This window comes from Puma concolor, chromosome A2, assembly GCF_028749965.1.
Source record: "Puma concolor isolate L17-30 chromosome A2, mPumCon1.1.hap2, whole genome shotgun sequence".
Taxonomy (NCBI): domain Eukaryota; kingdom Metazoa; phylum Chordata; class Mammalia; order Carnivora; family Felidae; genus Puma; species Puma concolor.
The window spans coordinates 167,775,032-167,801,728 of record NC_141668.1 but is presented as its reverse complement, the minus strand read 5'-3'; the positions used below and the strand labels follow the sequence as shown (position 1 = coordinate 167,801,728).

The 26,697-nt window shown below is 50.3% G+C and overlaps 1 protein-coding gene and 1 long non-coding RNA gene across 5 annotated transcripts; one reads left to right on the top strand and one right to left on the bottom strand.

Annotated features, from left to right (window-relative positions):
• Window positions 1-4,624: 4,624 nt before the first annotated feature.
• Window positions 4,625-24,700, bottom strand: ACER1 (alkaline ceramidase 1). 4 transcript variants are annotated; one of them, XM_086699325.1, is made up of 6 exons: window positions 24,518-24,700; window positions 10,063-10,172; window positions 9,839-9,980; window positions 8,993-9,130; window positions 5,801-5,938; window positions 4,625-5,480 (listed from the first exon to the last, which is right to left on the bottom strand). In XM_086699325.1, exons 1-6 carry the CDS (start codon window positions 24,658-24,660, stop codon window positions 5,315-5,317), a joined length of 837 nt encoding a protein of 278 aa, XP_086555451.1. In that variant the 5' UTR covers window positions 24,661-24,700; the 3' UTR covers window positions 4,625-5,314. The 4 variants fall into 4 exon arrangements, with proteins under 4 accessions (XP_086555451.1, XP_086555448.1, XP_086555450.1 ...); XM_086699322.1 differs by having other exon boundaries at window positions 10,063-10,177; window positions 24,518-24,687; XM_086699324.1 differs by lacking the exon at window positions 24,518-24,700 and adding an exon at window positions 24,356-24,482 and having other exon boundaries at window positions 10,063-10,177.
• On the top strand, window positions 23,933-26,661 carry LOC147583840 (uncharacterized). The gene is made up of 2 exons (XR_015248561.1): window positions 23,933-25,017; window positions 26,500-26,661. It is a non-coding gene; the product is annotated as an uncharacterized LOC147583840 (long non-coding RNA).
• The last annotated feature ends 36 nt before the right edge of the window (window positions 26,662-26,697 follow it).

The window sequence follows — 26,697 nt, the reverse complement described above, 5'->3', positions numbered from 1 at the left end:
AGGGAATGAGAGAGACAAGGTGACTGTCCAGAGTTACAGGACATGGCATCACAACCAGCTTCGATGTGGGCGTCTGTCATTGGACCTTGGGTTTAGATCAAACAAGCTGTCAGCCAGAGAAATATGAATATGGATAATCGTAGGTGATACTTGAAAATGTGTCGGGTTAGCAGTGATAATGCGATCATGGCTGTGTAGGAAATGTCCTTGTTTTCTCGAGATGCATAGGGGTGAAATGCCAGCATGCTGATTGCGTTTAAAATACATTAATAAAAAAAATAGATAAAGCAAAAATGGCAAACATTAAGCGTTGTTAAATCTAGATGATGGGTGTTTGGGAGTTCATCAAACTGTTCTTTATACTCATCTATATGTGTGAAATTTCTATAATAGAAAGCAAATTAAAAAAAAAATGCATCCTGCGCCTGAAATAGAACCACGGTATTCCTTCCTTTAAGAGGTAAACAGAGGGCTGCCCCATTTTCTCATTCGGGGTGGCCATGTCATATCCAACACCTGCTAGGTGCAAACTCATATTATCTCATTTCATCCATAATGCTGAGAAGTAGGTGTTACTGCCCCCATTTCAGAGATGAGGAAACTGAGGCTCAGAAGGGGTGGGTGAGTTGCCCAAAGTTGCATGGTGAGTGTATGGCAGAGCCGAGGACCTTCTCAATGAGACCCACCCTGACCACCCCATCTAATTCTTCACCCCCCCACCATAGCTCCCCAACCCACCTGACCCTGCTTTAATTTTTCCTTTATCCACAGCACTTACCACCTCCTAATATATGCATATTCACTTATGACGTCTGTCGTCTGTCTCCCCTAGATAGAATGAAAGCTCCAAGAGAGCAGGGATCTTTGTCTTATTCACTGACGTATCCTGGGCACAGTGCCGGCCACAAAGAGGGCGTTCAAAAAATATTTGTCGCACGACCTGAAATAATACTGAATCACACAATGAGAAGGTTAGTTCCTCTTCATTTGTCTTCAGTCTTTCCAATCCCTTCAAGAAAGCCTTGGCTTGGTGCTCAGGTGTCTTTAAGCTCCTCTCTATCACTCACTCACCTACCTTAATGACAAGGGGACAGTCCTAGAGTTCAGATCCCAGGACAGATGATCCTATCTGGTGTCTGGACATTGAAATCTTCTGAGGGTCTTTTAAAAATGCCAGTGCCAGCAGCCTTTAAAAAAATCCCACCTTCAGAGACTCTGGTATCATGAGTCTGGACTTAAGACACCCTCCCCACCTCCCCACACACACAAACACACACTTTTTTTTTTTTTTTTTTTTTTTTAAGTTCAACTGCAATGTGCAGACTGGGTTAAGAATCACTGAGCTGTAGTTAATCACACTTTTTCCTTGTTACTGTATCGAGTTTTCTGGTTGTTTTTATCTAGGGCAAATGACTTCTTAAAGTGGTAACAATGTTTCCTATTTGAACACAGCGGGAGAAAAGGGAGTAGATTTAAAGAAAGACATAAAGCAAATAGTAACTTGAGCTTTCGGCAAAATGCATGATTGATACATGTTATCTCGGTGTTGCAAACAATGAAATTGAGCCACAGAGAGGCTTCAAGTGACGAGTCCCACAGCTAGAAAGTAACATTTTGAACCTAGGGAATCCAGTTTGCCCTCTGCTGCTGAATGTTAGGTGCCTATTGCCGCCTAGTGGTCTCGTTTATTTGCTCCCAAGGGGAGGGCTTGGCCTTTATTTACTGGCCTACCTTTCACCTAATAGACAGCTCAGCCCTTCACAATTTGGGGGGAGTCCTCTTTCTGATCTCCAGCATGTTCCCTGTACCCACCAGGTTCTTGCCAGCCACAAATGCACACACAGCCAGCATACTGAACATGACCAAGCTGGAGCACAGCCCAGTGGCCAGTTGGAGTCCCATCTTAGATGAACTTCAACTCGGAGCGGGTCTTCTATATCACATTGAAGCCTGTGTCCCTTATCCCAGAGGCAATGGGGAGCCGTGACTGGTATGAGAGCAGACCCAGAATAGGTGCAACAAAGTATTTCCCCGGGAAAGGGCAGCACAGCGGACGTCTGGTATTTTCACTGTGAAACAATCCCTGAGCCAGAGCCAATATGAGCCTGTAAGTCCCTTTGGTGTGAATTTTTAAATGGCAGCCCTTCCGGGAGAATGCCAACCCATGACAGGGCATACGACTTGAGGGGGAAGCTCAACCCCCAACCCCCACTCGCCCCCACCTGCCCCTCTCAGACGCCAGTTAGAGGGGGGCTCCCTCCTGGCAAGAGGAAGCACAGGTCCCAACCCAGCCAATCAAAGGACTGTGCCTCTCTGGCTCCCGGGACTGGTTTAGTGGGGTCGGGCATGACCTAAGACCGGCTGAGAGCGGCTCTGGGAGCTGCTCACAAATTTTAGTTGTGGAGAAACTCACATAACATAAAACCAACCGTTAATGATGTTAAAGAATATATACAATTCAGTGGCATTGCGACCACCATCCGTAGCTAGCTCCAAAACATACTCTTTACCCCAAAAGGAAACTCATCCCCATTAGCTGTCACTCCCCGTTCCCTCCTCTCAGCTCCTGGCACCCACACATCCACTTCCTGTGTCTGTGGCTTTGCCTGTTCTGGACATTTCATATCAGTGAAATCACAAACCGCGTGGCCTTTTGTGTCTGGCTTCTGTCTCAGAGCATCGTGTGTTCAGTGCTTCACCCCTTTTTATAGCAGAATAATATTCCATTGTATGGTCACACCACATTTGGTTTATCCATTCATCCCCCGATAGACACGAGAGCGAGGGGGACACAGAATCCGAAGCAGCTCCAGGCTCCGAGCTGTCAGCAGAGAGCCTGACGCCGGGCTCGAACTCATGACTCATCGTGACCTGAGCCATGAACCGTGAGATCGTGACCTGAGCCGAAGTCGAACGCTTCACCGACTGAGCCACCCAAGTGCCCCATCAATTTACATTTCTATCAGCAATGTGCAAGTGTCCCATTTTCTCCACGTTCATTTTTCTGGTTTTTTTTTTAAATTTATTTATGACCAACTTCATAGATACGAAATGGCATCTCATGGCTTTGATTTACATTTCTCTAATGACATTGAGCATGTCCCCTTGGAGCTTCAGTATGTACTTTTCAATTTGGAAGGATGTGAAGCCTAGCGCTGCTGAAAGCCGCCCCCCCCCCCCCCCCCACCATGAGGTAGACCAGAAGGGTGGAGGGAGACCGACCCTGGTGATGTCACTCGGAAGCCTGGACCCGGCCGTATCTGCAGGTTGCTTCTTCACCTCAAATGTTTATATGCTGATTGTCCTTTTGTCAGTTCAGCCAGCTGGAGTGCAACGCTTTAGCCTTTGCTACAAAGAGTCCTCCCTGATGGTGCCCGGGACTTGCCAAGATCACACAGCTAGTTCAAGTTAGACGAGCCCAGTATCCAGGCCTCCCACCTGCCCGCTGCCTCTATGCCCCAAGAGGAGGCTGTGAGGAGGGGTCGGTTGGGGACACACTGTTGCCATGCACTTAGGGACAGAGGCTTGGGTGGGAGGGATGGGAACAGATTTACCTCCACTCAAAGTTTTGAACTAAGGTTCTTCACGTCCCTCTAGAGACTCTCTTGCGAGCACAGCTCCTCTCCCCCACTGAAAATGCCGAGGCGACATTTTGCAGACAATTTTGCAAGTTGGCAGAAACACCCTCCCCTCTCTGCCCCTCTCTTCCTACCACCATCCATTCTGGGACCAGAGGTGAAGAACCTCAGGCTTCTAGAACGAGAAATCCCACAGGCCTCTGGAGGCAGTGGGCCTGAGATCCCGGTTCGATCCTCCAGCTGACTAACCGCGGGGCGAGGGACTTTGGGGGAAGGACAGACCGGGTTCACATCCGGGCTGTGTGGTCCTGGGCAAGTTACTTGCCCTCTCTGAGACACATCTATAAAACGAGAATATTTGTGTCTATCTGAAGGGCTGTGGGAGGGGGGTTAGGTTCGATGATGTGTGTCCTTGGCATATAGCACACGGTACTCAATAAACGTGAGTAGAGTAGAGGCTTTCAATTAGAGCGGAGGCTAGCCCAGCTCTCCAGCAGGACAGAGGCCCGATGGGCTAGCCTCTACTCCTCTGGGAGTGAGCGATGGCCTGGATGCCAGACAATCTTCCTTTGCAAAGAATGTCAAGTGGCCCATGGGTACCAAACCCAGCCCGGGCCCTCCGGTTACGAATTTCTTGCCCTTTCCTAACCTCCAGTTCATCCACACCCTGGCAGTTACACACCTGCCATTCTCTCTCCCCAGCACGGCCTTGCCAAGTTCTCCAGGATGGCCGGTCTCCTCTGGTCATGGAAGTTCATCCGGAAAGCACACCCCCCACCCCCACCCCGAGCACCCACTTGAAAGGGCTGCTTCCCCACCTCACGATTCTCTGAGACATCACCTGCTTTATCCCCGTGTCAGCACTTATAGTGTCTGGAAATGCCTTCTGTGTCTTTGTATTTGTCCAACAGGTGTCTCCGCGTGACAGCAGGGACATCGTATGTCTTTGCTGTCTCGTATCAGCAATGGGTGGTGTCAGACATAAAGCATCTGTCCAACTCCACGCGCATTTGTCGAAGAGGTGAATGAACGAAGGGGAAAACAGATGCAAAGCACATTTTCATATTACAGACAAGATGCTTCCGTTTCAAAGGTAGGAAAAATCACTTCCCCCAGATGAGACAACTAGGAAATCACGGAGCAGGATTCAAGCTTAGCTCTGCCCGACTCCGAGCCTGGTGCTCTTTATATTTCTTTTAAATGTTTATTTATTTTTGAGAGACAGAGCACGAGCGGGGGAGGGGCAGAGAGAGAGGGAGACGCAGAATCGGAAACAGGCTCCGAGCTGTCAGCACGGAGCCCGACGCGGGGCTCGAAGTCACAAACCGCGAGCTCACTGCATGGCCGAGGACAGGTCCAGCAGTGACCACCGCTATTTATGAGATGCCCGGGGACCAAGCCCCCGCCTGAGGCCATTCGCAGTGGATGCCGGGTGATCGCAGCCCGTGGGGACCCAGCCTCACAAAGTGAACACAAAAGAGGAACTGAAAGAGAATAAGGGCGGGTCGTGGAGTGGACCTATGCCGGGCAGCTCCCCCAGGTCATCAGACTACTGCACGGAAGGGTCGCAAGGTCCCCTGTCTTGGGGCGGGGCCGCGCAGGACGAGGAGGAAGGGCAAAGGGAGCTGGAGGAAAGAACCGTGAGTGTCTCTCGGACTCCGGATCCAGTCCTCCTTCCTCAAGACACAGGGGACTTGACTTGGCGGGTGGGTGGCTGGTCAAGAAGCTGGCAGACATCAGCAGTTCTTGTCATCACTGACTTCCACGTAGGGGAGCCCCACGGGCCACGTGTCCCGAGGCCAGTAGCGGACTTTGAGGGTGTGACCTGGCATCTCATACCTGGCGTCCACCAAGGCCATGGTAACCATGCCATAAGGAAAGGTGATGCTGATAAGCACATGCCTGTGGGGAGCAGGGAGGAGGTGGTGAGGGCACAGGATGTCCCCGAGCTAGCCCGATGCCCCCTCCTTGCTTCTCTCCTTACTTCTCATGGGTCCTGACCTCTCACGGGTCCTGACCTTCCAAAGGCACCTTCTGGACTTGACCCTTGACTGAAACCAGCAGCCCCCCCCCCACCACACACACACACACACACACACACACACACAGAGGCACTCCCAGTATCTGTGCCTCCCCTCTCTGCCCCCAGGCTCCTGCTCCAAGCTCTGGCATCTTGAGATTTTCTGGTTCCGGGGCTCCGTACCGCCAGGGCAGGTCCTTACCAGATGCTGTGCAGGTAAAAGAAGTTAATCCATTGCCAGAAACTGCAAAGCACGCGGTCACTGATCCAGCTGGTCAGCGCGAAAGCCCACAACACTACAGACACCTCCATTATGTGCCGAAGCTCCTCGTTGTTGGTCCTAGGGAGAGAAGGAGGAAGATCAGAGCCTGGCTCAGATAGCAGAGCCTGAAGGGGCTGATGGGAAATTCCTCCATCCAAGGAGACGAGGCCGGGAGCAGGGAATGACCAAGAGCACAAGGGGGAGGGGGCCCAATTTGTGCTCGTTGTTAACGTTTGCTGAGCACTTATAGGATGCCAGGCACAGTTCTGAAAGTCCTTCGGGTGAGGGGCGCCTGGGTGCCTCAGCTGGTTAAGCTTCTGACTCTTGATTTCATCCCGGGTCATGCTCTCACGGTTCGTGAGTTCAAGCCCCACGTCGGGCCCTGTGCTGACAGTGCCGATCCTGCCTGGGATTCTCTCTCTCTCCCTCTCTCTGCCCCTCCCGAGCTCTCCTGCACGCACGCTCTTTCTCTACCTCTCACACACAACATAAATAGACTTGAAAAACAATAATAAAAGTCCTTCAGATCAAAACTCGGCCCTGACAGCAACGCTATGATTCTCGTTTTGTAGACGAGAGAGCAGGTGTGCGAGATGAAGGTATCGCTCTAACCGCACCCAAGGTTACACAGCCAGCAAGTGGAGCTGGGGGCTGAGCCAGGCTTGTCGGACTGCGGATTTCTTAATCAACTAGCCCTTCCCTGTTTGTGAGTTCGGGGCTCTGCGTGTGTGCACAACTGTGAGTCAGTGCAGGAGAATTCCTGTCCGTGTGGCTATGAGAACGTGCATGTCCATATGTGGGAGGGTAAATTCCCTGGAGGCCACGTCTCTTGGGACGACTCACGCTCAGAATCTGTTTCCCCAGCAGCAAAGCTGACTCCGTGTCCTTCAGGAAAGAGCATATGAGGGACTATGGTGAGGCAACGACTCCTTTATAGTTTACAGTGCGGGCCCTGCCCCCTAGTCTAAAACGGGACAGTTTGAACGTCACACGAGAAAAAGAACAGTGAGGAAGCACTGGCGAAATCTGAACAGACTCTGAGGTCTAGTTAATACCATCGTCAGGGGCGCCTGGGTGGCTTGGTCGGTTAAGTGTCCGACTTCGGCTCAGGTCACGATCTCGCGGTCCGTGAGTTCGAGCCCCGTGTCGGGCTCGGTGCTGACAGCTCAGAGCCTGGAGCCTGCTTCCGATTCTGTGTCTCCCTCTCTCTCTGCCCCTCCCCTGTTCATGCTCTGTCTCTCTCTGTCTCAAAAATAAACGTTAAAGATTAAAAAAAAAATACCATCGTCAATTTCCTCCTTTTGAGGCTGTACTACGGTTACACGAGACACTCCATCGGAGAGGCTGGGGGGAGCTGGGGGAAGGAGACACAAAACTCTGTACTATTTTTGAAACTTGCCGGGAGTCTGCAATCACTTCAAAATAAAAAGTTAAAAATAGGTGATTGCAATGGATCGAAACACCTCTAGGACGTAAACATCCATGCGTTCATAATAATACTTTTTAAAAACTTTCCAGGGTCCCTACTCAGGTAAGGCCCCAACTCATTACGCTAGAAATGGATCAGTTAAAGGAAACACTCAATGATCAGTCCTATCATTCCTGTGCAAAGCGTATTTCAAGGTTGATGAGTGAAAGTCCTTCTTAATGGAGGAACTCCAGATAATCACTGCAGGAGGAATTATGGGCCTGATCAATCTTAATAGCACTAGATGTGGAATAACCACTCGTTATGGGGGCCTAATGGGATGGAAAAAGAAGCACCCAGAACCACACATGACACATTCTGGCCTAAAAACATGTAAACCTAAATCCAGATCTAAATATTAATTTTCAGGAAATACCAAATATGTGTCTATATCTATCTATATCTATTCTATATCTATATCATCTATATCTATATCTATATCTATATCTATATCTATATCTATAAACACAACGAAAGACACCACACAGGAAGCAGACAGCTACATCTAGAATATTCTACAGGAGAAAATGATGAAGCTTTTCTGTTATCAAATCAGAGGCAGGAAGACAGGGGAGGGAGGCAGAGACTGCTATGATATAAAGAAAACCTAAGAGACTGTGTTTGCATCCCGCTTTCAACATGACTAGTTGTAGGAAGACATCTTGAGAAACTGAGGCAACATCACTTCAATCTGGGTATTGTCAACTTGGTTAGCACTGTGTGCGCCATATCTAACATTTGTCCCTCTAGATCCTTCCCTGACGCTCTCCGGTCTGCCCTATGCCCCAGGGAGGTGGGATGCTGAGTTGTGTGGACTGAATGCTTCCAGTTAGATTAGCTAATGGCTTCTAGTTGGATAGCCAATGGTTCCCAGTTGAGTTGGCCAATGGTTTCCAGTTGGAGTAGCCAATGGTTTCCAGCTGGGTTGGCCAATGGAGCACCCCCGCAAGAAACCAAAGGATACGGGGAGAGTACGGTTAGAATATTTGTTTCTCTGGCCTCCTCCATGTGGGGTTGACTCAGGCTAGCTGCAACCAGCAACTGGAGGTGACATTTCTTGCTAAGGAGGCCCTCTCCACAGGGCTCTCTCCTTCCAGACTCTTGTAATCACTCCCTCCCAATACCCCTACCCAGGTATCCTGATGGTCATAGGAGCCCACGCTTATTAGCACAGGGCTATCTCCTTTGTAAATAAGACTTTTATTCAGCTCTCCTCAAATGGCCCCATTTGAGAGTCCCCCCCCCCATCCTGTCAAGATCTAGTATGGGTTAAAAAAAAAACCCTCTTAATTAGGAGGGTTAAATCCTGAAAAGTTCATAGGTGCCAGTGTATGGAATCTGGGGGAATGCATAACGCAAACGCTGACAGTTGTCGAGGCTGGTTAGTGGGCACACGGAGGTTTATGGTGCAATAGTCTCTGCTTGTACGTATGTTTGGGGTTTTCATGATGCAAAGGACAAGTTCTGCTATCAGACAGCCTTAGGTTCCAATCCCAAGAGTATTCCTTGTTAGTAGATGATCTTGCGGAAAGCATATCCTCTCCTTGAGCCTGGAGTCAATGAGCACTCTGGGGCTGGGATCAATGAGTAAGCGGGGGGGGGGGGTGTGCCTGGAGGGTGATGGGAGCCACCTCCCCGGGCAGGCACCTGCGGCCACTACCCACTTCTTATACTCCTGGAACACGATGTAGAGGATGTGCACAGCGATGCTGTTGAGAGCGTATGCGTTGATCACAGGTCTCAGGAAGGACAGGAAGGTGCTGACCACCGTGGTGATGAGGACCAGACAGGTGAACCGGGGCCTGAGGGAAGAAGGACTCAGCTGTGGGAGGGTGACTGGAAGGGTTGGGGGGGGGTGGTTAGGCAGGATCAGGAGATCTTGCGGCAGAGGTAGATGAGCAAAGGGAAGGGGTTCTAGGGAGCCCAACTGAACTCAGAAAAAGATCTTGAGGCTCCCGGGTGGGCTCAGCAGAGGGTCCCAAGAAGGGTCGAGGCAGGGTCTGAAGGGGGTGGATAGGGTGATGAGAGGGTCTCAGGGCAGCTCAAAGGGCTTAGTCAGCTCAGCAGACGGTGCCAGGGCCCAGGCCAGACAAGGGGTTAAGGGAAGTCAGGTAGGATTAAGGAAGGAATTACGTTGGCCCCAGACACTATCAGAAGAGGGGTCCAGGGAGCCTCAGGTGGGTCAAATAGCATCAGGAGAGAGATTCAGAGGGGTCTCGGGTCAAGAGAGGGGTCCAGGAGGATCCAAGGAAAGTTCCAGGGAGCCCAGGTGATAGGCTCATGGAAGAGGTCCCTGGGGCCCAGGTAAGCTTAAGTATGGGTTTGGTGGGTTTAGACACATTCTGGAGAAGGTACCAAACTATCCAGGTAGGATCAGGGGAGGATTTCCAGAGGAGGAGTTAAGTCAGATAAGGTCGGGAGAAAGCCCTGATCCGGCTGGTCGGGGGAGGGATTCCAAGGAACTCAGATGGGCTCTGATGGGACCCACAGAGGACCGGCCCCAGCCCCACCTGTTCTCTCCTAGGAAAGTGGGGAAGTAACAGCGAGGCATCCATATGCTGTAACTACTGGCCAGCAGCCACAGGATAGCAATCTCATCCAGCAGCTGGCCCAGGAGGCTAAGCGTCATGTGGAAATACATGGAGAATAGGCCTGGAGCAAGAGACAAAGGTAGGTGGTCAAGAGGGCTGTCTCCCCAACCCCCGCCACCCCAGTGTCACAGACCCCCACCTACCTATGACCATAAAGAGGATCCAAGTGATATAAATGCAGCGGGAGCGTTTCTGGGCATAGGGGTACATCAGAAACATCATGAGAGGCCCAAAGATGAAGAAGGTGACATTGCTGAACTGGAAAAGAGCAGGACATGGGGAGGGGGTCGTCAGAAGCGGAGGCAGAGGAGGAAACCCTCAGTCCTTAGCCATTGGTCATCTGCCCTCTTTCAGGCAGTTAAGGAACCCAGAGTCTGGCAATCGGTCAGTTGATATTGGCAGTCAACCAGTCATCAGTAGATTCGTCACTCCGTTTTTCTATGAGTTCATTCACTCATTCATTCAACGAATGTGGCAAAGTCTATCTACTGACTTCCTGCAGCATGCATTCTCCCCCTTTTCCTTCTAGAAATAAGATCCCCAACTTTAAGACACAGCGACGCAACTAAAGACTACATTTCCCAGCCTTCCTTGCAACTCGCTGAGCCCTTGTGACTTGGTCTGACCAATGGGATCCAAATGCAAATGAATCTATTTTTTTTTTCATTAATGTGAGCTACATTTATCAGGATTTGCTGTATTAGAAAGTGAAACTGAGGGGGGCGCCTGGGTGGCTCAGTCAGGTAAGCGTCCGACTTCGGCTCAGGTCATGATCTCATGGTGTGTGAGTTCGAGCCCCGCGTCGGCTCTGTGCTGACAGCTCAGAGCCTGGAGCCTGCTTCGGATTCTGTGTCTCCCTTTCTCTCTGCCCCTCCCCCGCTCATTCTCTCTCCCTCTCTCCCTCTCTCTCTCTCTCTCTCTGTCAAAAAAAAAAATAAACATTAGAAAGTGAAACTGAGAAATTTTCAAAATGCAGGACTACACCAGCACACATTCCCTTGGCCATCTGAGAGATGATGTCATCACTCATCACAAAGCCCCTAGAAGATTCTACGGTACCCTGGTGAGATAATTAGAGTGAAAAAGGCAGATAAAATCTTCACGTTATTATGAAAATAATTTTCATCTCGAGGAACCTCTGAAAGGTCTAGAGAACCCACAGTGTCCCTGGATGCTGTTTTGAGAACCATTTCCCTATGAATGGCAGAGCCAAAGGGCTTGATAATGTCGAGTTGCTGAATTCAGCTATTCCAGAACCATCTACCTCCAGACTTCCATTTCAAAAAATAATCAGATATGATCCTTTCTAGTTAAGCTGGTTTTAGTGGGCTGTTTCATTTGAAACCAAAGAATACCAGTTACTGGGATTCTGGGTCCAAGTGACGTGGGATTGGATTCATACTCCCCCCACCCACTAACTAGGAGGAGGTAAAATCAATGCTCTAACCTTCCATATCTGCATTTCTGACATCTGCATTATTGCTACCTCTTTGTGTCCTTGACCCAGAGGTCCCCAGGTCTCACTAGTCTATGAGTACAATTAAGGTGACAAGAACGTTTGCACCAGAATTCCAGGGGTTCAGAGTCCCTGACTGCTGATACAGGACTTCAACACCCCTCAAAGTTTCCCCCAGATATGTCTGGGCCACAGAGAGTATCTCACACGAGCTCAGAAAAAAGGTGTTCTCACATATATTTAAAAAGGGGGGGGGGGCGCGTGGATGACTCAGTCGGTTGAGCGGCAGACGTCCGCTCAGGTCATGATCTCACGGTCCGTGGGTTCAAGCCCCACATCGGGCTCTGTGCTGACAGCTCAGAGCCTGGAGCCTGCTTCAGATTCTGTGTCTCTCCCTCTCTCTCTGGCCCTCCCCTGCTCATGCTCTGTCTCTCTCTGTCTCAAAAATAAATAAAAAACATATAAAAAAAAAAGAAAAGAAAAGAAAAGAAAAAAATGTGAGGTCAGCCTGCTTGCTCACTCATTTGCAGCCTTCTCTCCCCAATAAAATCTTCCTCTTGTAAAGGTCTCTTTCATTGCCTGAATCCCATCTTAGAAAGTGAAGAAACAGTGCCCTGTTAACTAAGGCACTCCGTTATTTCTCAACGTCCTGAAGACTAGGGTGCAAGTCAAAAGCAATGAGCTATCACCCCACACCAGTCAGAATGGCGAGTATTAAACAAGGGAAGAAGAAATAACAAATGTCGGGGAGGATGTGGAGAAAGGGAAACCCTTGTGCACTGTGGGTGGGAAAGCAAATTGTGCAGCCGCTGTGGAGGCTCCTCAAAAAATTAAAAATAGAAATACCACATGATCGGTTATTTTGCTGCTGAGCGTTTACCCCCCAAAACACAAAAACGCTAATTTGGAAGAGAGGGAGACACAGAATCCGAAGCAGGCTCCAGGCTCTGAGCTGTCAGCCCAGAGCTTGACGCAGGACTCGAACCCACCCACTGTGAGATCATGACCTGAGCTGAAGTTGGACACTTAACCGACTGAGCCACCCAGGCACCCCCCAAATCTTTAAAACCTATAAAGAAGATGTGGTCTATACATACATCGGAATACTACTCAGCTGTAAAAGAGCATAAAACCTTGCCATCTGTAACAACATGGATGGACCTAGAGAGTATCATGCTAAGTTCAATAAGACAGAGAAAGACAAATGCTGTGTGATTTCACTTTTATGTGGAATCTTAAAAACAAAACAAACGAACAAACAAACAAAAAGAACAAATTCATAAATACAGAGAAGGATCTGGGTGTTGCCAGAGGGGAGGGGGGGAGGGGTAGGCAGATTATGTAAAGAGATACAAGCTTCCAGCTGCAAAATAAATAAGTCTCAGGGCTAAAAAGTACAGCACAGGGAGTACAGTCAATAATATTGTAATGACCTTGCGTTGTGACAGATGGTAACTATACTTACCGTGGTGAGCATTGTGGAACATACGTAATTGACAAATCACTATGCTGTACCCCTAAAACTAATATAATATTGTGTGTCAACTACACCTCAATAAAAAAAAAAAAAACTACAGAGCGCAGTGGTGGGTATAGGGAAATGATTTACCTGGTACAAGGCCACCCTCTAGGAGCCTAGGTCCTGGGCACCAGGCAGGTGTCCCAAGGCAGGCGTCCTTCTGATTCTAGGGAAGCCCATGGCTCTCCTTGGGTGATGGCAAACCAGCTCAAAAGCCACCATGAGGACCCTTGGAAAACTGGTTTGGCACGAGTGGAACTGGTCTGGTTCCATCGTTTTCCATGTCCTTGTTTTCCACGCCAAGGTGTCTGATGCCCACCAACAGACAAGTCAAACACATGTCTGGCATGGCCACCTAGCTCACAATGACGACACACTTGGTGTGTCTGAATCATGAGCCCTGTCCCCTCCCCCCGCCCCCCCCCCACTGGAGTAGACGCCTATCCCAAACTGGGCCAATCAGATTTTCTTGGGAATTTGAAACTTGGAGCGAACGCAAAGCCTGGGAATCACCAAGATTGTGTCACGCCATTGTCAGTTCCCTAAGATCTGGGGATATTGTCTCGATGTTTAAGATACATCAGCCATCTCGCCACCACAAACACACAAGACTGAGGCCACGGGGAGTCTGCCTTGGAGCTAAATCCTCCAGACCTGCCTTGGATCTCGGCCTTCCCAAGCAACTCATCTTTCCATTTTGAGATACCCCGGTACCTAGCCAATGCGTTTTTCCTCTTTGGTTTGTTCTTTTTTTTTTTTTTTTTTTTTTTTTTTTTGCTTAAGCTAGCTTTCTATTTCTTCAATCCAGCAAAACCACCACCATTGGTATATTAGCTAGGGTTCTTTGGTAGCAAGCAACAGGAAATGAATTTGGCGAACTTTTACCACAAATATAAATATGTGTGTATGTAATTACTCATTAAATTAGTTATCATTCAGTCATTTATTATGGCGAACTCATTAATCAAAAGAATTGCGGAAGACAAGGAAAACCAGAAACCACAACAGCTCTGAGCCTTGAATGGACAGTCTCTTCAGGAGGCAGCTTTTGGGCAACTTTGTAGCTGTTCTATCCAGGCCCAAGATTCATCAAATTCTGGAGATGTTGCCGGGACCACACCCCCCCTTGGCCAGAGGAGGGGGAGCTCCTTGACTGACCACCCCACTGAGACCATAACCAGTTGGAGAAGGGCAGCTAGGGGATCATAGGGAAAATGGGGCCATGGATACTGAATACGGGCAAAATCCCAAACAAATCCTACATTCCCTCTGCCTTCAAACACCAGCCCTTAGGGTGTATCGAGCATGGCCAGAGATGCTGAACCAACCAGTTTCCCAAACTCTAAACCCTCCATTTAAAACACATCTGTGACTCCCATAAATAAAATGCAAACTGTTAAACTTGACTTATAAACTCCCTCCATGACTCACCTCTCTCCACCTTCAACTTTATCATCTAGGTGTGAGGGATGACCCAGTTCTTCCAAATGAGCCATACTTTCTCTCACCCCTTAACCTCCAGAAGTTTGCACGTGCCGTCCCTACTGCCTGGAACATCCCTTGTCCCCACTTACCCCTCTTGGCCAGGCCAACTACACCTCCACCTGTCACCTGGGCATCACTTTGCGATAAAGCCTTCCCAATTCCCCAAGGCAGGGTCAGGTGGCCTCCCGCTGTGCTGTGTCCCTCTGTCCTAACGTTTGTCCGCCAGTTCTGGAACTGTCTCGCTCTCCCACTAAACCTGGCTCTCAGAACAGGGGCTGTGTCCTCCCCATTCAGGAAATATTTCCTGTTGACTGGACCTCAAAACAGGTTTACACGGATCACCAGTCACATACGTGAAAACACTTGGCAGAAGAATGTCTTGTGCCTGGAACATTCCGGATGGAAGGCGTTAGCACTGTCACTTTCTCACCTGTTGACAGCATGCTTTTGTAGACATTGCTTTTAATCCTCGCATGCCCCCTGCTCCGCCTCCCCATCCCCCCAACGGGTGGCTTTGTAGTTCTTTTTCTGGCAATGGGAAAACTGGATCTCAGAGAGGTGGAGTGGCTTCCCTGAGGTCTCACAGCTCTGGGGGACTCCCGAGTTTGCTTATACCCCCCGCCTTAAGAGACAAGAGGACTAGACGGGTGGCAATGATTAAGAGGGAGCGTCCCTGCTCCCTGGCTGCGTGACGTAATGTCTCTGGGTTTCCCTTTCCTGCATCAGTAAAATGGGGGAGCATAATTAATGCTACTGTGGGGGCTGTTGGAGGGGAACGTGTGAGGCCAGTCACTGAAAGACTACATTGCCAGGGATGTGGTCCTAGCTCAATAAATAGCAAGGGCCTGCTGCGGCTGTCGTCGTTGTGGGAGATAACAGTAACAGGCTTATCTTGGTTTCCTTGCTCCAGGCTTGGGGGTCAGCAGAACCCAAGGCTGAAGTTTCCGAGAACGCCCCTGAGCGTGCAGAATGAGGGCAAAGCAATGGGCGGAGCCTCTGATTAATGGGCTCCAACTGGTTCCAGAGTCTCTGATACCATCAGAGACTGCCCTCTGCCAGGGCCTGCCTCCCTGCCTGGGGCCAGCCCGTTTCCCAACCCCTGGCCCCACCCAGACTCTGTGAGGCTGGAGACGCACCTGCCCAGGACCAAGAGCTGGACTCTCTGGGCCCCAGCCCCAGCAGGTGTCTTCATATTCATTCATTCATTCATTCATTCATTCACTCAGTCACTCACTCATTCATTGTTTGCTTACCAACCATTCCTTCAGTACCTACAATGTTGTTCAAATGCCACAACGGAGCCCCCAGACACAATCTGCCTTCACGGGTGTATCCAGTCGGGGTTTGGGACACATGGCAGGCCTCATTTGCCTTCTCTACCTCCGAGCGCCACAGTGAGGATTAGAGAACCAAGGGCTCTGGGGCCAGTTTTGCTCACTGCCGTGCAATTCCACGGTCTAGCGCGGTGCCTCACACACAGCAGGTGCTCAGAAAGTTTTTGCAGACAATGATGTGTGCAGAGAACACACGTCAATAACGTAGCCATGCGCCTGGCCCGGGTGCTATCGTGGCTGCTGTGTTGCTTTGATTCTGGAATAATTTGCTCTTTTGATCACCGGTACCCTGCAGGGTCTCTGGCAAATAGATGTGGCTGGGTGCCTCAGGTCTGGAAGAAGGAAGAAGTGAGAGAAGAAAGGCGGGGAGAAGGGAGGGCGGCAGACAGACTAGAATTGACTGCCCACCCCGGCCTTGGGAAAAGGCAGTGGGGGAACCCCTTTCTCACTTACCCCGGCCACCCAAGCGGCCCCTCCCGCCCCCCACAAACGGCTTCTCTCCCACCCGTCGTTTCATTTGTGGGTTCCACCGATTCAACCTTGACAGTGACCTCCGTGAGGACAATACCCACCTATTCGACCCCTGGCTGTGTCCCCAACACCCACCGAGCGCTCCAGAAACAAAAGCTGCCGAATCAATCAAATCAACGAAACACCCCCAAGCTCTTTCTCCCCACCGCCAAAGCTCTGTCACCTGTCGAGGACCCCCCTCCGCATCCACTCAACGTATGCACGTGAATGTGGGGGCAGGGCTGGGGGTGTGCAGCTAAAGCAGCAGCCACAGACCCTCCCTGAACGGGACTTACTTGCGTGAATTAAGAAACACATAATTAATTCTTAATCACACAGTAACTGAGCGGCCTCGCGATGCTGTGGTTAATTAAGTGAGAGACTCTGGGACCGGGTGGGCAGATGCAGCTTTTGGGCCCGTGCTATTTACCTGCTGTGCAACCCTGGCAAAGAAACGTACACTCTCTGAGCCTTTACCCCCCACTTGTAAAATGTGGAGAATAAAGAGTCCCTACTTCTTAGAATTGCTCCGGGGGTCATACGGAAAGTGCTACCTGTTAAGTGAAGGTAATACACCAACACTTCTGCGTCTCTGGCCATGTTTACCTTCTAATAGTAACAACTTTATTCAATGCTTGGGATGTACCAAGAACTGTACATTTTTTTAGATCTGTTTTTTTTTTTCTTTTTTTTCCAAATGGAGGTATAAATCACATAGGCTCAAATTCGCTCTTCTAACGTGTGAAGCCCGGGGGCGCCTGGGTGGCTCAGTCCGTTAAGCACCCGATTCTTGGTTTCAGCTCAGGTCATGATTTCACAGTTCACGAGATCGAGCCCCGCATTGGGCTCTGGGCTGGCAGCGTGGAACCTGCTGGGGATGCTCTCTCTCCTCTCTCTCTGCCCCTCCCCAGCTCGTGCACGTACGCACATGCGCTGTCTCTCAGAAATAAATAAATTACCTTTAAAAATAAATATATAAAGTGTGCAAGTCTGTGGCTTTACTCTACTATTCATGAGGTTGTGCAACCATCACCACTCTCTAATTCTAGAACATTCTCACCTCCCCGGAAGGAAACCCTGTATCCATGAGCACTCCCTCCTCCCCCCGCCCCCCAGCAACCACGAATCTGCTCCTTCGGCTCTGCAGATTTGACTCTTCTGGGCATTTCACGTGGATGGAATCCTACCAAACGTGGCCTTTGGTGGCTGGCTTCTCTCACGGAACGTCCTGTTTCCAGGGTTCATCCACGTTGTGGCATCAGCGCCTCCCTCCTGTTTATGGCTGAGGAGTAGTCCATTGTGTGGACGAATATTTGGGATGCCCAGCAGTTGTTTCGTCCTCTCCACGGTCCTGTGAGTTAATTACTATTAGTACCCCACAGCTGCTCCCTTTCTGAATAAGTACTCAGCGAATATTTGCTGAATAAATAGGAAGGGAGGAAGGAAGGAAAGAAGGAAGGAAGGAAGGAAGGAAGGAAGGAAGGAAGGAAGGAAAGAAGGAAGGAAGGAAGGGAGGGAGGGAGGGAGGGAAGGAGTCTTTCTTTCTTCCCAGTACCACCTGGCATGCTGTACCCTTGACTTCCGTTTATTTTTTGTCTCCTCCACACCCAGGACACCAGCCCCATAAGGGGAGGCATTTTGGTTTGCGTTGGTCATCTCTGTGCCCCCAGAGCCTGGAACAGTGGCTGTCCCAATTCTTGCTGCATCATGCACAAAATGGAGGGGCCGTTATCTCTTTGCGTTGGACCCCTCTGTCACCCCCCAGCAGGCTTTTTCCGAAGCAGAAAAGAGGTCCAGAGGGACCTATCGAGTCTGGGCCAGCATGTGTCATGGGCACGATCACCACTGTGTGCAAGTATTCAGTTACTAGTGTCTGCCCTCTCTGAGAGCAGGAACCATGCCCCTCGTCGTTTTCCGGGAGCGGGGCGGCTGGCACAAATGCTTTTGCTGTGAATTCGATGAGAAGGAATACAGAAGAGGGAGGTATGGTTTAAAACTCACGGGGGCACCTGGGTGTCTCAGTCAGTTAAGCATCTGACCCTTGATTTCAGCTCAGGTCATGATCTCGAGGTTGGTGAGTTCAAGCCCCACATCGGCCTCCATGCTAAAGGTGCAGAGCCGCCTTGGGATTCTCTCTCTCCCCCCTCCCTCTGTCTGCCCCTCCCCTGCTTGCATGCTCTCTCTTAAATGAATAAACAAACAGTAAAAAAAAAAAAAAAAAAAAAAAAACAGGGGCGCCTGGGTGGCTCAGTCGGTTGAGCATCTGACTTCAGTTCATGTCATGCATGATCTCACGGCTCATGAGTTCGAGCCCCGCATCGGGCTCTGTGCTGACAGCTCAGAGCCTGGAGCCTGCTTTGGATTCTCTCTCTCTCTCTCTCTCTCTCTCTGCTCCTCCCCTGCTCATGCTCTGTCTCTCTCACCTTCAAAAATAAATAAACATTTTTTTTAAACTTTAAAAATTTTTTTTTCAACGTTTATTTATTTTTGGGACAGAGAGAGACAGAGCATGAACGGGGGAGGGGCAGAGAGAGAGGGAGACACAGAATCGGAAACAGGCTCCAGGTTCCGAGCCATCAGCCCAGAGCCTGACGCGGGGCTCGAACTCACGGACCGCGAGATCGTGACCTGGCTGAAGTCGGACGCTTAACCGACTGCGCCACCCAGGCGCCCCTAAACTTTTAAATAAAATAATAAAATAAAACTCATGGGACCTGCTACTCACAGCCAGGGGCCCAGAGAGGGACAGGTCTCCCCCTGCACCACACAGCATTCAGAGAAGAGGGGCTGAAGCCCTCGCCCTGCAAAGGCCAGCAGCAGAAACGCTCAGTTGCAGAAAGAGGTAGGAGGTGTGGGCACTGCAGGCTCCCACTCGGATCGCTCTGTGCCTTCCACTGTACCCACCCCCATACGCTTCCCACTCATTCCCACCCCTGCACCCCTGCCTATCCAATCCCCCCCACACCCCCGTCCAGCCATCCCCCCCCTTTGTCCTGTACCCAAGCATCTGAGAAGGAGCTTTCTGGAGAGGATGAGACGCAGAGCTTCTGAAGCTTTGGCAGGACCCCAGGAAAGAAATTCAGCAACACAGCTGCTTCTCAGAGCTGGCGGGGGGGGGGGGGGGGGGGGGGGGGGGGAGGGGAGGCTTGAAACTTCCTCTCCTGCCACTTGAAACTCTCCTAAGTTGTCAGCAGCCCAGAAGGAGGCCACACCTGGAGGCCACCAGGCTAATGCCAGCAGAAGCAGACTGAAGCGGCCCACACCTTGACTTCTCCCCTGCCCCACCCAATCCAGGCCCTCCCACACCCTTGACCTCTATTCCTGTTGGATTGCCGTCCTGTCTCTCCGGGGCCTGTCCTGTCTCTATGGCGGGCAAGCAGGTGTCCCAGCCGCTTCCCACATCATTGACTCTTCGCTGTTCAAAAGTCATCCATGGCTCCCCGGTGCCCTCACCATGGAGCCCACACTCCTCTGCTTGGCATTCCTCATTTGGCACCTGGAAACCTCACCCACCTTTCCCTCAGCCCTCGGTTCCTCCCCCACCGGCAGTCTGGGCTCTGGCTTTAAACCAACTGTGTCTTGAGATGCTGTTCTCTCTCGCCTCAAGACCTCTGCTTCTGCTGGCCCATTTGGTCTGTATGCCTTGGAGACACTTACTCATTCTTCAAGCACTGAGATCCCCTCCACATTCAGCAGGCACAGCCCTAGTGGGTCATCCCCCTCTGCTCCCTCTGGTCCCTTTGCCCTCCCTCTGCCACAAGCTAACCATGGGGCGGGGCAGATCTGACCCTGGACCCCCCACTTGCTTAGCCCGGGAGCACATAGCATCTCTGGGACCCCGGGATCAATCATCACGCATTGGTTTATGGCGTTCTTGTTGGACGAATGCATGAGCCCAATGAGTCTATCAGCAAATGTGGGACATATTTCAAACACTCCGACTCAGCAACCGAAACTTGCTCGTCTTCATTTCTTCTCATATTCTAGCCACGGAAACACTCCTACCCTTCCCTAACTGTGCAGCCCCTTTCGTGTCCAGAACTCAGTACATCCTTCTCTCCTCCCCTCCCTTTTCCTTGACTCCCACCCTGCTTGGCAAAACTTCCTGCTCATCCTTCAAACCCGATTCCCAGGTGTCCTCCTCTGTGAAACTTGCCAACACGCGGGATGAGTCCTCTAGTGGTTCCTCCTTCCTGCTTCTATTCCCTGATCATGTGGCCCTGGGTTTTGCCCCAGATTCAGCCAACCCTGCGAGCAGTGCATTGAGAAAGCGAAATATCCTTCAGAGGTGCCTGGGTGGCTCAGTCGGTTGAGTGTCCACCTCTTGATTTGGGCTCAGATCGTGATCTCACGCTTTGTGAGATCGAGTCCCGCATCGGGCTCTGCGGAATATGCTTGGGAGTTTCTCTCTCCCTTTCTCTCTCTTTGTCCCTCCTCCACTTGTGCGTGTGCTCTCTCTCTCTCTCTCTCTCTCAAAATAAATAAATAAACTTTTAAAAAAACTCTTGCTACTGTTGGTGGGAATGCAAACCAGCGCGGCCGCTCTGGAAAACAGCGCAGAGGCCCTTCAAAAAATTAAAAATAGAACTACCCTACGACCCAGCAATTGCACTACTAGGAATTTGCCCAAGGGATACAGGAGTGCTGATGCATAGGGGCACTTGTACCCCAATGTTTATAGCAGCACTTTCAACAGTAGCCAAATGATGGAAACAGCCTAAATGTCCATCAACTGACGAATGCATAAAGAAAATGTGGTTTACATATACAATGGAATACTACTTGGCAATGAAAAAGAATGAAATCTGGCCACTTGCAACAACACGGATGGAACTAAAGGGTATTATGCTAAGAGAAATAAGTCAGTCAGAGAAAGACAAATACCATATGATTTCACTCATACGTGGAATTTGAGAAACTTAACAGATGATCATGAGGGAAGGGAAGGAAAAATAAGATAAAAACACAGAGGGAAGCAACCACAAGAGACTCTTAAGTATAGAGAACAGACTGGGGGTTGATGGGGGGGGCGGGGGAGAGGGAAAAGTGGGGGATGGGCATGAAGGAGGGCACTTGTTGGGATGAGTACTGGGTGTTGTATGTAAGTGATGGATCATTGGGTTCTATTTCCTGAAGCCAACACTATACTGTATGTTGGCTAACTTCAGAATTAAAAAAAATAACAAAAAAAATATTGCTACATATTTTGTCTTCATTTATATACCTCGAGCAAACACATGCTTTTAAAGAGCTTTGTGGTATTTCGCCAGAACGTGCTGAGCCCTCACAGGTTGGTGAAAGTGTTATGGCTTCCTTTTTATTTATTCATTCATTTATTGCAGTTACAAATGACTCAGACAGGACTTTGTACATAAATTTTGTTCACCATTGGGATTATCTCTGTGATGCAAGTTCCTGGAGGTTCAATGACCGAGTGGGGGCGGTGAAGGTGCTAGATGTACATCTACATCTCAACACAACTTGACACATTGCACACAGAATGCTGCGAGATAGGAGCGTGCCCGCATTTGCTGCAAAACAAACTCGGTTTTATAATTACTGATTTGAGAAGTCAAAAAAGAAAAGATCTTATTATTTTCTAGTTGGCTGCTTATTATTTATGTATATGTAACAATTATTGTTATATCATATAAGATATACTATATTATATACAGCATATAATACACAATATGTAATAAATACATTATATCTTATGAATATTATATATGTGTGTATATCATATACCAAATAATAAATATATTATTGTATAATATAAAATATTATACATTGTGTATGTGTATTATATACAATATGTATATACAATTCTATCAGAAGCTGGCAAACCATGGCCCTGTACCAATTCTATCCAATGTCTTCTTTTGCATGGCTTGCGAGCTAAGAATGACATTTGTGCTTTTAAATGGTTAAAAAAGGGGCGCCTGGGTGGCGCAGTCGGTTAAGCGTCCGACTTCAGCCAGGTCACGATCTCGCGGTCCGGGAGTTTGAGCCCCGCGTCGGGCTCTGGGCTGATGGCTCAGAGCCTGGAGCCTGTTTCCGATTCTGTGTCTCCCTGTCTCTCTGCCCCTCCCCCGTTCAGGCTCTGTCTCTCTCTGTCCCAAAAATAAATAAACGTTGAAAAAAAAAAATTAAAAAAAAAAAATAAAATAAATGGTTAAAAAAAAATAAAACAAGAATGGTATCTTGTGACACGTGAAAGTTACATGAAATGCACATTTCAGTGTCCACAGATAGAGTTTTATTGCCACACGGCCCCCCTCATTTGCTTATATACCATCTGTGGCTGCTTTCCAGGTACAATGGCAGAGCGGAGTCCTTTCCACAGGGATCGTATGGCCCCCAAAGCCAAACATATTTAACATCTGGCGTCTACAGCAGACCTTTGCCAACCCCTGACCTATATGACTGATTAGCTCTGCTGATGGGTTCGGGCTACTCAGAAGTGTTTTAGAGGAGAGAATCTTGGGGAGACCCTTTATAACCTAATCTGCATTCAATTCCTTAAGTTCTGGTGGTTTTGCCAGAGCCTTTTCTTTTCTTTTTAATTTTTTTAATGTTTATTTATTTTTGAGAGACAGAGAGAGAGAGAGAGACAGAGAGAGAGAGAGACAGAGAGAGACAGAGTGCAAGCGGGGGAGGGGCAGCGAGAGAGGGAGACCCAGAATCCGAAGCAGGCTCCAGGCTCCGAGCTGTCGGCCCAGAGCCCGACGCGGGGCTCGAACTCAAGGACTGTGAGATCGTGACCTGAGCCAAAGCCGGACGCTTTAACCGACTGAACCCCCCACGTGCCCCTGCCAGAGCCTTTGTGATAGAAGAGAAAATATCCAAGTGTGTTCACACCAGGGAAAGGTAACTACTATTTTGTGAAACTTTTGTTTCGGTTTGATAAGTACCTGGAAATGCAGGTGATGACGCTGTGGACATCTGGTATGTGTCACAGCCATGTCTCCTGCGCCCTGGAAGTGTCCCCCACTCACTCAATTGGCTGCATTTAGAGGCAGGCTGAAGGGAGGCTCCCTGAACGCTCCTCCCCGAATCCACGCACAGAGGAGCGTTTCGCGTAGGCATGTGCGGCTAGACTGGGGTCTCAGCCCAGCCCTACGGCAGCCCTTTCTCGGTGCCTTCTCTGGGGCCCCCACCTCAGGGTGGACTGCCAGGGACTCCAGGGAGAAGGGTCCCACACCCCAAACCTCTTCTCCACCTCGGAGACTGGCACGTTCAGCCCCCTCCCGTTTTTCAGGCAAGAGCACTGAGGACCAGAGTCAGTATCTCTGTCCAGGAGGAGCAAGAAACAGGGAGACCACAGAGAAGCCCTGAATCTCAAACTTCCGTGCCCCTCCCCCCGGCTCTGGAAAGCGGTGGGGTCAAAGTAACAGGGCAAGAGTGAGGGAGGCATCTGGGACTGAGCTCCCAATCCCCAAGCCCCCAAAACATCTCCTGGACCCACCAAGTTCAAATCCTAGCTCTAAGTGCCACAGTGACCCCGGGCATATCTTTCGCCTCCCCTTTGACTGAGCGCCCTCAGTATGCGCAGGGCACAGAGCAAAGCACGTTGCCTGCACCACCCACCGACCGTCCCAGAAGCTCCAGGGCCAAGGGCGGCCTGCCTCATTCACCGCAGTCTCCCCAGCACCCCGCAGGAGGAGAGGCACGGCCACATGAATCTCCGGCCGCTTGCGTCTTCTAAGCTTTCCTGAAATGCCACTGCCATCCAGGCATTTTGAGCCCTTCCGATATGGCCTCATACCAAGGATGGGGGGAAAGAGGACTACTGTGCCCAGAACTGAGGGGTCCCCGGGACATGAGACTTCCGATGCTGAAACCAGGATAGTCCCCAGCAAACTGGAATGAGTTGGTCAACCTAAGCTGGGGGAACAGCTGAGAACAAAATAGACACAGCCGTCTCCTCCAGGAAGCCCTTCCTGATCCATCCCTCTGCCACTGGCTCATGGATCACCTCTGCCCTCCCCGCTCCCCAAGGCTGCCCCCACACCTCCCATTAGAGCACCATCACCCTGTCTTGCGAATGCCTGGAGTCCCATGCGTGTCGTCCGCTCCAGGGGAACAGGGAGCCTGGCTATTTTCCTGGTCACTGCTGCGTTGCCAAAACCTACCACAGATGCCCCATGAATGAACAAAGGCCAGCACTCCTTGCCTAACAGACGGACGAAAGCTCAGAGAGGTGAACGCTCCAGCAGGATTCTCCAGCGGCCGTGTAGAGAAGCCGGGGTTTGAACCCCCCCGTCCCGCGAGACCGCTGCCCCCAGCCCGCTCACCGTGTTGTAGAACTCGGCCACCAGCTCCGAGTGCTGAAAGTTACTCTCGCACCAGTCCACCTCGGAGCTCTGGTAGGCGAAGATGCTGGGCATCCTGACGTGGCGCCCGCTGCCCACTGGCTGAGTCTGGCGGAGAGCAGCATGAGAGCCTAGGAGGGCCGGGCCGGGTGAGACGGGCAGAGGGCAGCTGTTGCTCCACAGCAGGGAGGAAAAACCTGCCGAACCGCTCCCCGGTTGCACCAGGACGGCTTACCTGTGCGGTGGCGGTGGCAGCTGCCCTGGGCAGAAGCCGAGGGGCTGGCACCATCCAGGCAGGGCACGGGATGGCCAGATCATGGGCCTCCCGTCCCTACCCATGCGGAGTGGGAGTTAGGGGTCTGGTACGAGAACGGTGATTTAAAATATTAATGAGCCCCTGGAGATGAGTACCCTGGCTACCCCCGCTTTGGAGGCGGGCAGACGGAGGCAGAGAGAGAAGCCACCTGCCGAAGGCACGCAAGGTGAAAACGCCACGACGTGGAAACAGGCAGCTGAGTCCAGACTCTAGGCTCTTACCCATTAGGCTGAACTACGTCCACGCTGTCAAAGCTCTGTGCTGCTTGTCGCCACACCGGGGGCAAGGGCAGCACACCCAGCCCGAGGGGCTTGGCTCAGCTCCCTTGTCGTCCTTGGCTGTGTAACCTTGCCCTATCATTTCTCCTCTGGGGGCCTTGGTCTTCCTGTTTGTGCTATGGGAAGGCGGGGCTGGATTGAAGCCATTTCTCTCGGGTGGTCAAAACTACGCCCAGAGTGTCCCAGCTTCTACCAGGGGCCACCTGCAAAACCCCCATGAAGGGAGGGATCTGCAGAGTTCCAAGTCTGGGGGTCCCTGGGCCTGGCTTCCAAGGGCTGTGGCAAGCTCTGGTTTTGGAGTCAGCAAGGCCTGAGTTTGAATTCTGACTTCCTCCCCTTCCTAAGCTGTGTGACCTCCTGGGCAAGTGAATCCACCTCTCTGAGCCTCAGTTTGCTCATCTGTAACACTAGGAGGGTGGTGGTAGGCCCAGGCAGACAGAGATAAAGCCAGTCAAGAGCTTGGCTCAGTGCCTGGCCCAATGTGGGCCCAAGAGAAATGGCAAAATGGGTTTTCTTATTGTAGCCGATCTCGAACTTTAAGGCAACCCGTGGGAATAGTAGTAACAGTGGTACATTTTACTGACTACTTACTGGTGCCAGGCTCTTTCCTAAGTGCTTAGCATTCAGTATTATTTCATTGAATGTTCTTGGCATCTTACCGTCTCCAGGTCACTGGCAAAGAAACGGAAGCCCAGAGAAGTTAAGTGATTTACTCAAGGTCACACAGCTCAAAAGTAGTGAGAGACTAGATCCACACTTCCCTCGTGTGTAAGATGGGAATAATAGGGGCGCCTGGGTGGCTCAGTCGGTTAAGCGTCCGACTTCAGCTCAGGTCACGATCTCGCGGTCCGTGAGTTTGAGCCCTGCGTCAGGCTCTGGGCTGATGGCTCAGAGCCTGGAGCCAGCTTCCGATTCTGTGTCTCCCTCTCTCTCTGCCCCTCCCCCGTTCATGCTCTGTCTCTCTCTGTCTCAAAAATAAATAAAAACGTTAAGATGGGAATAATAGTGCCTCTCAGAGCTGCTGTGCAAAGTTTGCCTTAACTGCTGGTGCATCCACTTCCCATTCATGGCAGGGAAATAAATTGATTTAAGCTTTATAATTCTGGGGGTGGTTATATGAATCTATACATGTGAAGAAATTGCACACACACACACACACACACACACACAGGAACGAATATAGCAGGTGTTGAGATCTCAATCAGTTCTGTAGATTAATTGATGTAAACGTCCTGATTGTGAAACTGTACACTGGAGAAAACTGAATATAGGGTACAGGAGACCTCTCTGTGAAATTTTTGCAACTTCTTGCGAGTGTACAATTATTCCAAAATAAAAGAGTTGTGTTTCTTTTTCATTAACTGATTTAGGTTTTCAATTGGAGGAAGAACGGATCAGCAGACTGTGGTATATCAACACAATGGAATATAAAGGAGCCTGCCTTATAGAAGGAAATCCTGGCACCTGTTACAACGTGGATGAACTTTGAGGACATTGTGTTCAATGAAATAAACCAGACACAAAACAACAAACACTGTCTGGTGTCCCTAGAGGCGTCCCGTCCACAG

Coding starts and splice junctions, on each gene's coding strand:
- ACER1 (XM_086699325.1), bottom strand. CDS start 24,660: ATGCTGCTCTCCGCCAGACTCAGCCAGTGGGCAGCGGGCGCCACGTCA. Junction 9,131..9,838: donor ACTTTCCTAGGAGAGAACAG/GTGGGGCTGGGG, acceptor TTCTTCCCTCAG/GCCCCGGTTCACCTGTCTGG. Junction 5,939..8,992: donor GTGTTCCAGGAGTATAAGAA/GTGGGTAGTGGC, acceptor TTCTCTCCCTAG/GACCAACAACGAGGAGCTTC.